The 10,363-nt window shown below is 40.4% G+C and overlaps 1 protein-coding gene across 1 annotated transcript in view; it reads left to right on the forward strand.

Annotated features, from left to right (window-relative positions):
- LOC102476557 (cell cycle control protein 50C-like) overlaps positions 1 to 7,322 on the forward strand; it is a 37,035-nt gene extending 29,713 nt beyond the window's left edge. The window contains exons 8-9 of the mRNA XM_006143553.1: positions 2,529 to 2,738; positions 7,046 to 7,322. Coding sequence (XP_006143615.1) covers positions 2,529 to 2,738; positions 7,046 to 7,233 — 398 coding nt within the window. The 3' untranslated portion in view covers positions 7,234 to 7,322. The remainder of the gene's footprint in view (positions 1 to 2,528; positions 2,739 to 7,045) is intronic.
- The last annotated feature ends 3,041 nt before the right edge of the window (positions 7,323 to 10,363 follow it).

Below are 10,363 nucleotides of genomic sequence, written 5' to 3' on the forward strand. Positions count from 1 at the left end.
GAAGACAACTGTATATAGCAGAGATAGTGTAATAAGAGAGTGAGAAAGGGCAGAGGGTCAAACATAGGGTAAAAAACATATATATACATATACATGTATATGAAAGTAGAAATGGAATATTATTGATGATAACATGCATGTTTAAGCCACTATGCAGTTTATTCTAGATGGGAAACCACATTTAGTATGTTGTGATGATGCTCAGGGAATGAATGTTAAGAAATTAAAATAAAAAAGTTTCAGGAGAAAAAAAAACAGTAAAACTGTTCTTATTGAAATTTTTAAAAATGCATATTTGATGACTGCAGCAAGCTATATAGCCCCAGCTAGGTACTACTTCATAGTATGTTCATTCTACTCACTGAGGTTTATGCCTACAGTCAGACTTGGATTCATGTATAGGTATATATCAGCTGCACTTGCTATTGGAAATATTTAGACTAATTAAGTCCCTTAGCAAATCAATTAAATGGGGGGAAAGGCATAGAAAGCAACCATGGATACCAGAGACAATGTGGGAGGAGAGTGGGACATGGCAGAGGGTGAGGGATAGGGAATCAAGGATGGAAAAAAAAACACAAAGTATACAAGACATAAGAAATAGAAAATTATTTGCTGATAACATGTATGTCGATATGCTTGATTGAGCCAATATATACAGTGTATTTTGGATGGAAAATTCATTTGTATGCTGTAATGATGTATAGTGAATTAATGTAAAAAAATAAATTTAAAGAAGAAATAAAAAGATAGATGTGGTTCAATGTAATATAGAAAACATTATGATAATAAATAAAATTTAAAAAAGATATTTCTCAATGAATGCAACCATTACCATTTAATTCTATTTTTCAATGCTTTATAAACAAAGTAATTGAAGACTTAATACATATTCACTCTAATATACTCCTCCTTTTTTTTAACCCTGTGAAAATATTAGAAGCAATCCCTTAGAGTCTAAAACCATTATTTCTCTCTTATGCATGTATTAATTTATTTACTTTAATTTTCCAGAGGGAGTGTGCACTTGCCAGAGAGTGATGTGGGCAGGAAGAATGAGAAAAGCTTCCCCATGGGGCATAGTCTCACCACAATCCCTTCTCCTTCATTTCCTTTTTGTTTGGGGATCTTGGACACATGTTTATGTGCCTAGCATGTTTCTCAAGCAGCCAGGTCCAGGATTCAAAATGCACAGTCGGCCATGTGGGATCCAGCTGCCTTAACCACTATGCCATGAGCTACCCCTTTCTCTCTCTTTCTTTTTTTTTTTTAAGTTTTATTTAAGTTTATTAATTTCCTGAGAGAGGTGGAGGTCACCCTCAATAGAGTCTTCATGTTGTGATTGTCCCTACAGACCGGAAGCCAACCAGGATCACAGGCATGCCCCATAGTTGAGGTACTCACAGGACATAAACCCATAACCCTTCCATATGTCTTCCAACCATATAGGCCCCTGATACCTGCACCACCATAGTTAGTCCTAAAATTTTTTTTTTTTTTTTTTTTTGTCATAGGGCTAGAGAGAGAGAGAAAATGATAAATCACCCACCAGGAGAAATGTCCATGTCGTAATCCTCTCCCCTCCTTTCTCCTCTCAGGGTTTTGGGCATGTACACACACACACACACACATACATGTGTGTGCGTTTTGTATATGTGTGTGTGTATGTGTGTGTGTGTATGTGTGTGTGATACTGTATGTGTGTGTGTGTGTATGTGTGTGTGATATCTGGCTTGATTTTTAAGCCACCAGGGTTAAGTTTCAAACCGCAGTTAATCAAGTAGGAGTCAAGCACCTTAATCCACCATGCCACCTGCTGGCCCTAAAACTATTGTTTTTAATACCTGCATACTCAGGTAATTTCCACATAAACACATTTTTTTAATTGCCAGAGGATACATGCACTCACCAGAGAGAGACAGAGAGTTAGAAAGAGAGAAAGCACTCCATAATGGGGCACGATCATGCTGCAATCACTTCTCCTTCGTTTCTGCACCCCATTGGTATTTGGGCACACATACATATGTGCTTGGTGTATTTAGCAAGTCACTGGGGCCAAGATTAACACCATGGTTGGCCATGCAGAATGTGGCTCCCTTAACCACTAGGCCATGAAACAGGCCCATGTAAACACATTTTTTTTTTGAGAGATTTTCATTGTAGGGCGTGTGCGCTCGCCAGACAGAGAGAGACATAGAGACAGAAAGAGAGAAATCACCCCCCGGGGGGATGGTCACGCCGCAATCCCTTCTCCTCCATTTTCCTCTTGGGATCTTGGGCACGCACGCACACGCGCCCGGCGTGAGTTTTAAGCCACCGGGTCCGGGACACGAACCGCGGTCGACTATGTGGGAGTCCAGCGACATAGCCATTACGCTAACTGCTGGTTCCCTGTAAACACATTTTTTATAAATGTCTAATTTCTGTATCTCTTTCCTCAAGATTGCAGAAATTCTTTCATTCTATAGAAAATCAAAGTAGATAGATATATTTTTTTTTCTGTCATATTCCTCGTTTTTTTCTGACAGGAACTGTAAAGCCCCCAAACTGGCCTATGCCTATCTATTATTTGGATGCTGATGACCCAGGGAACAACGGCTTCATCAACGAGGACTTCATTGTGTGGATGCGCACGGCTGCCTTTGCCACGTTCAAGAAACTGTACCGGCGGCTCAATCGAATACACTGTTTTATTGAAGGCTTGCCTGCTGGGAATTATAGCCTCACCATAGCCTACAGTATCCTTTCAGGCAACTTTTCTTTCTGGGGATGAAGGGAAATCTGGCTACTCATCCAATTATTTTATTCTATACTTTTCTATTGTCCAATTAAATCTGGAAAGGAAAGCAAGGAGGGAGGGAAGGAGGGAAGGACAGAAGGGTTAGTTTAACAAGATTTATCTGTACAGATTTCTCTCAGCCTGACTCGCTGCTTCTGGTAATAAGAATGTTTCTTTTCTTCATTATAGGGAGGCATCTTTCACATGGGAATTTTATCTCTTGCTTTCAGGAAGAAAAAGTTCAGAGTGTCCTTCTTACACCTATATTTTTAAAGTGCATTTAGCTCAGAATAATCAAGATACTGACAAGGAAATAACCAACTCTGCAGAAGTAATAATTAATGTGGTTTATTTCTAAACACAAATATGTGTAACTGACCCTGAGAAAGGCATGTTTACCTTTCTCTGAGTGATCAGATACAGGGGTTCCTTTTATTTGGTTTTGAGAGTGAGAGAGAAGGTTTGGAATTTAGTGAAAAGAGTTTTCTCATTAGTCTGGCCCCAAAAGGCAGGATATATGGAAGTGGGGGGTTGTAGGCCATAGGTGGGTTTTACAATTCTTAGGTTGGTTATTGGAAAGGAAGGTCTGTTTAGGAAGGCATCAGCAGGCATTGTACTTTAACAGAGATAAAGTGGCTTGCGTACATCACAAAATACTGTCCCAAAGACAGGATGTAGGAAGGATCCTATTATTGAAGAGTCAAAATGGTCTCTTAATGTTAGTGGGTATGACTTCACCCCAGATCCTATGGAAGAGATTTTGGAAGTATGAAAAAACAATCAGGTTTATGTCTTCAATGCCAAAGTAGCATATTTGGGGATGATCTGTCCCGAACCCCCTTTGTCTGTCATTCCATCACCATGTAGTTGTTTGTCACCCCATGGCGTACTTAAATTTCTCCTTTTCTGTCTTCTTTTTTGGATAGAAGTAGAGTAGTAATCAATAGCATCAGGTAAGGAGGAATGACTATGTAGGGAAGGACTATTTCTGTTCCTCACGAAATATTCAATAACACTGGGCCAAGAGATCTAAGACACTGAGGAGAAGTGTGCTGCCTAGAATCAAATGAGGTGCAAGATAACAAAAATAGAGAGGGGCTTGATAAATAAATTTTGAATAGGGACTAAAAGTAACTAAAGCTGCGAGAGACTATAGAACATTGTATTCCAGGCAAATGTATAATAGACCAAGGGAGCCCTGGACTCAGGGACAGGCCCGGGTAACCCAGCCATAGGTGTGCTATGAGCTCTGCAGCAAGAGCTGATGCTTTGATTATGGATGTATGGTCCAAGTCAGGAGACAGATACTCTCATTGATAAGACATTCTGAATTTTTCACTTCATTTTAAAATACAAATGTAACTCTTGATTTAAAATCTAAAAGGTTTTTGGGCTAGTAGGTACTGTAGTGGTTAAGGTGCTGGACTTTCACATGACCAACTGAAGTTCAAGTCCCAGACCTTGTGACTTGAAACTCACACCAGGCACGTGTGCTTGCATGATCAACATCCTGAGAGAAGAATGAGGAGAAAAGATTGGGACATGGCCATCTGCCCTTGGGGGAGTGATTTCTTGCTTTCTGTCTTTCTTTTTCTCTCTGGTGAGTACCCACGTCCTATAGCAAAAATCTCTTTTTAAAAATTCTGAAAGATTCTATCTTATTTTAGTTTAGTTTTAGTTTTTATATTGCTTTAGGGCATGTGCACTAGTCAGAGGTGGGGAGAGAGAGAAATCACCTGCCAAAGGGTATGAACATCCTTCAATCCCTTCTCCTTCATTCTCTTGGGATTTGCGGCATGTACCCACATAGGACTTGAACTGTGCAGTCAGTCATCTGGGATCCAGCACCTTATTCCACACCACCTGCTGGCCCCAGACGATTTTAATTTTTAAATGGCATCAAATACTATCTTTAAGAAATTATGTATTTGAACACAATTTACACTAACTCTGGCCTTCGTACTTAACAAAGTCTCTTTATAGTTCTCCTGAGTGGAATTCTCCTGGAGGCAGAATCTTGACAGGGCTTGTACACACACAGCTTTGAAACTTCACCTCCATTAGGCATCAGCACCCTCTTGTAGCCTCTCTGGACTTCTGTCTCAGACTGTTCAATGGGACTCCCTTGCCCTACCCATGCCATCTGGCCAGATGTTCTTGACACAAAATCATTCCCCTCCTTAGTCTCTTCACCTCTCAGAGAGTTGAATGAGAAATTCTTGTAGGAAAGTGGACAGTGTGTGTGCTACAGGTTCCTGCTCCATCCTTTCCCCTTCCTCTGCTACATTATGTGAGTGAAAATCTCCATTCTGACAGGGAACTGGGGACATTCCTCCATCAGAGATGTCGCCCTGATGTGATGCGCTCTCTGCCTTTCAGCTTTTTGCCTCCTTTTTTTACTCACCAGGAGTCTAGTTTTTCTTTAGTTAGTTCCTCTAGAGGGGTCTAATTCTACTCTTTGAAAATGAAAGCTACAAATTGCCTGTCTTGTGGAGCTTTATAGATGCAGATCAGAGAGTAAAGCTTTTGAACAGGAATTTCAGCAAACCCTTCTCTCAGTAAATAAATTAATATAAGTAGAGATTGAAAGTTGATTGACAGTGGTCCCTCCAATTGAATCTCTGATCCCATCCACTTTGTGACTGCCTTACCAGTAGAGTGATTATAAACTCATTCAAGAGACAGAAACACACACACACACACACACACACACACACACACACACAAAGAAATCCTGCCTTTTGTCTTCACAATGCATTACACTGGGTTTGCAGGTAGAACATGAAGAAGAAGGCTATGTTCCAAACAAGGGACACGCTCAATTTCTTTCTTCTCTTGGGCTGTGTTCTCCTTGGGTGACTTCATTCACCATCACGTTTTAATGCTGGTCACTCTCAAATCTGAATCTTTCATGAGGAACTTTAGTCCTGAGCTTCCGTCCCATGCTTGTACTGGATGGAGTTCACAGTGAAGATTGCCCTGCCAGTCTTTTGGCCTGGCTAACATAGGAAAAATCAAGCCAAGGCTGCAGAACATACTGGCCACTTCAAAGGGGAAAAGATGATTTGTGTGTGAGAACAAGACCCCCCTCCAATAAATCTGAGAGGAAGAAAAGTGACAGGCAGATTGGTTGAGGTGGCACCAAGGGCCTGGTGACAATAAGAATTCTGATGTAAAGGAAAAGAGAGTTACCTAACATGTTTCCTAGTGCCTTTAAATAGCAGGTTGCTATTTGATTTGAAGCCTTTTAAGAGCTTTTCTGGGGGACCAGTAGTTAGCGTAATGGCTATGTCGCTGGACTCCCACGTAGTCGACCGTGGGTCGCATCCTGGACCTGCTGGCTTAAAACTCATGCCGGGCGCGTGTGTGTGCGTGCCAAAGATCCCGAGAGGAGAATGGAGGAGAAGGGATTGCGGCGTGGCCATCCCCCCTGGGGGGTGATTTCTCGCTTTCTGTCTCTCTGTCTCTCTCTGTCTGGCGAGCGCACACGCCCTATAGCAAAAACCTCTTAAAAAAAAAAAAAGCTTTGCTGGGAAATGCCTCTGTCCTGTGTGTTGCTATGAGAGTCTTTGTTTATCAGTTTGGTTTATGAAAGGGACCAGATGTTTAAAAACCTCAGGCCACATGCATGATCGAAATGACATCATACAAATGCTAACGATAGCAAACCCACTTCAAACACTTTCTCCCCAGCAACAGGGGATACTAGCCTTTTAAAAACTAAAACAAATGCATCCCCTTTAGCTTTACCACCAAAAATGTTTTTGCCACATACCTCATTATTTTAATTAATTTATTCTGTTTTATTGTTGTTCACACCCCTTGAAGAATTTTCCCCATGGTAGGAATTCAGTCCTTAGCCTACTAAGGACTTTAGCCTGAATTTGGTCTCCTGATTCATACATGAGAAAGTTATGTTTGCTATAAATCTTATCTGTATTCTTTTAATTTCCTTGTGTTCACCAAAGGAAATTAAACATATTTGCTCATTATGCAGTTGTCTGCATGTCATTTATACCTACCTGGATCAGAATTTCTTTTGTAGATTACAACTGTGTAGAGAGAAGTCTTGTGTGTACTTAACTTCATCCCAGCAAAGTAGAGTACTAGTTGGTAAAGATGAGATTGAACATATGAAATTGAATATTCAATTGTTTTTTTTATCTACAAAAAAAAAGAGCAATTTTATGTGGCTCAACCTAATCTATTTAGTGTATATAATAGAGATGAGAAGTGCTGGGATGGATCCTTAACAGGTCTTCTTAGACTTCCCAGTTACCAGGTTCCAAGGAGAAAAATCCGTTGTTCTTTCCACCCTGACATGGATCGGAAGTAATGGCTTCTTCTTAGGTCTTGCCTATATGGCGACAGGAGCCATGACGTGGTTGGCCACCGTTTTCCTGATGGTAATCTACTTCATGAAAAAAGGTGGAAATGAGTCCATCTCCCATTAATAAAGTCAAGATTTAAAAAGAAAAGTGGAGCACAGAAGTAAAGTAGCAGAGCCACAGATTTCATTTTTTTTCTTTTTTAAAAAATTATTTATTTAATTTCACTTATTATTACTCTTTTTAATTTGCTACAGGGCACACACACTCACCAGACAGACAGAGGAGAGAGAGCAAGTGAGAAAGCAAGCTGCCAGGTTTGGGACTCAACCATGGTCAGCCACATGGGAGTCCAGAACCTTCACCACCATGCCACCTGCTGGCCCAGAGCCACAGATTTCTGACAAGGCTTGAGATGACTGGGACTTTGCAAAAAGGGAATTGGCATTGACTGAACCAAATGCAATCCCAGATAGAAAATGAGAATTTTAGAGTTGAAAAGAAGGTGAAGGGGGGAAGGCATAATGATGTGTAGTAAAATGTTCTTGGAATGGGAGGCAATAAATCATCCTTCAGCCATAGACCAAGTCTCAGTTTATTTGACATCCTTGTGTCTGAAGGCAGGTGATGTCATTGGCAGGCAAGAGTAAGTAAACTAAGCTTCCCCAGATTGGGAGGAGTCCTTTCATCTACCTAAGTGGGATCAGATTATGAGTCTTCACTGTTTGGTTAAAATAATATAGACTTTCCAACACTTTTTGAATTGAGTTAAGCAACAGGATGATTTTTGAAAACAAATTGGTTTAGTCCTCTCCTTTCTATGGAGTCAAAATGAAGTTTTCTGTGCTAATAATATACCAAGCAAAGGTTGGAGCAGGTTCCTGAGCATCCAAAATTTAGTAAGACATCAAAAACAAAGGCCAGAAGTCTCCCTAAAGTTGTCCATGGGGCAGAGCAAGATACAACATGAAAGTGATAGATTTTCAAAAAGTGTACTCAGCAGGTTGAGATACAAAACAATTCTAGACTGGTATGATATATTCTAGAATGCAGATGATACCCTGGATTTATGATAGCTGAATTATATATATTGATAGAGCTTCTCAGGTGTCCATCTTAAAAAGTTTTAATTCTTGCCAAAGATCACTTACAGGAGATTGGATGAAACATTTGGTGAAGCTGCCAGGGCATGAAGCTCCATAGATCTGTGTACCTTATGACCACAATATTAGACTTTTTAATATATTTTTAGGGCTGGCTCTGTGGCCTGGTGGTTAAGGCAGCCATATTCCATATGGCCAGCCACATAGTTTGAATCCCAGACCCAGCAGCCTGAGAAACAGACTGGATGTATTTTCATGTGTGCCCAAAATCCCAAGAGGAAGAAGAGATAGAAGTGAAGAAATTGCAGTGCGACCATTCCCCATGGGGGAGGGTGGTGCTTTCTCTTCTCTTTCTCTCTGTCTCTGGCTAGTACATGCACTCTCTAGAAAAAACAATTATATTAATTTTTTTGAGATGAGAAATGCTTTAGTCCATGATGATTCTAACAGAAGAACTGTCATCACTAAAGAAAAAGTACAATACCAATTGGTATGTCCCTTTAGGAGCAAAGAAAGCCTTTGTTGCAACTTTCTGCACTCACCAAATAATTGAGTACTTTCCCTAAAATTAAGTACCAACTCTGAAATCCCTCCTCTATCTCACCTTCCATCTGTAACCATTTACCTCTGGTGACCAGGTGTGGTAAGCTAAAGAGTGCCCAGCCCCCACTGAAGGTATTGACATTCTAATCTCTGGAACCTATAAATGCCACCTTCCATGTCAAAAAGACTTTGTTGGTGTGATTACATCCAGGATATTTCTTTATGTGACACTAACCCAGGCTTTCTGGGAAGTGATCACTAGGGTCCTCATAAGAGAAATCAGGCGGAAATCAGAGAGTAGGATCTGGACCTGGAAGCTTGAAAATTATGCCTGGCACGTGTGCATGTGTGTCCAAAATCCCAAAAGGAAAATAGAGGAGAGAGGATTGTGACACAGCCATCCCCCAAGGGGGTGATTTCTCACTTTCCCTCTCTCTGTCTTTCTCCAGTGAGCACATGCACCCTATGGTAAAAATCTTTTTAAAATGAAGTGGCCTCTAGAAGTTGAAAAAGGCAAAAAATCAAATCTCCCCTGAAGCCTTTAGAAGTCCTGCTTACACCTTGATTTGGCCTCCAAATATGTAAGAGAATAAATGTATGTTTTAAGCACAGAGTGTAGAGTAATTGTTACAGTGCTGATAGAAAACACATATTCCAGGCGATGACAATGTACTAGGCATCTGAGCAATCATTTTTGGAGCTTAGGTGACCTGTCCAGGGCAGGGTGCTAGGAAGGGACAGAGAAGATCCTGGGCTCACAGATCGTTCATCCACACTGCTTGGTTATTGTATTGCTTAGAAAAGCCATGAATGCGTTCATTATATCCCAACCTTGCTCATCAGTAAATACCAGTAAGGTGAATGTATAGACAGACAGATAGAAAGAAAAAGGAAGAAAAGAAGGGAGGAAGGAAGGAAGAAGAAAGAAGAAAAAGAGGGAAATGAAGGAAGAGAGAGGGAGGGAGGAAGAGAGAGAGAGAAAGAAAAAGAAAGAAAATAAGAGAAAAGGAGAAAGAAAGAAAGAAAGAAAGAAAGAAAGAAAGAAAGAAAGAAAGAAAGAAAGAAAGAAAGAAAGAGAAAAGGAAGAGGAAAAGGAAAGAATGGAGACAGGAAAGAGGAAAGGCTGGGAAAGACAAAAATCATAAGAAAGAAAGAAAGAAAGAAAGAAAGAAAGAGAAAGGAAAGAGGAAAGGAAAGGAAAGAGGAAAGGAAAGAGGAAAGGAAAGGATTGATTCATGTGATTGTGGAGGCTGGCAAATCCAAAAATCTGATGGAGAAGGCCTGCTCAGAAAAGGGTGTGTTCAAGTCCAGTAATGCTCTTCTGGACTTGAACACAATGTTGCAGGTGAGGTCTGAAATCACCTGCTGGAGAACTGCCTCTTATTTTTTTCTATTCAGGCCTTTAAGCAATTAGTTGAGGTCCACCTCACATTATGGAGGGAAATTTATTTTACTCAAGTCTTCTGATTTAAGTGCAAAGTTCATCCCAAAAACTCCTCACAAAAATATCCAGAATAATGTTTTATTAAACATCTAGGCATTCCAGAGCATGGCCAGGTTGACATACAAAATTAAACATCACAGATGCCAAGAAGGCATGGGTTCACTAA

Source organism: Tupaia chinensis, unplaced genomic scaffold (assembly GCF_000334495.1).
Source record: "Tupaia chinensis unplaced genomic scaffold, TupChi_1.0 Scaffold000100_1, whole genome shotgun sequence".
Taxonomy (NCBI): domain Eukaryota; kingdom Metazoa; phylum Chordata; class Mammalia; order Scandentia; family Tupaiidae; genus Tupaia; species Tupaia belangeri.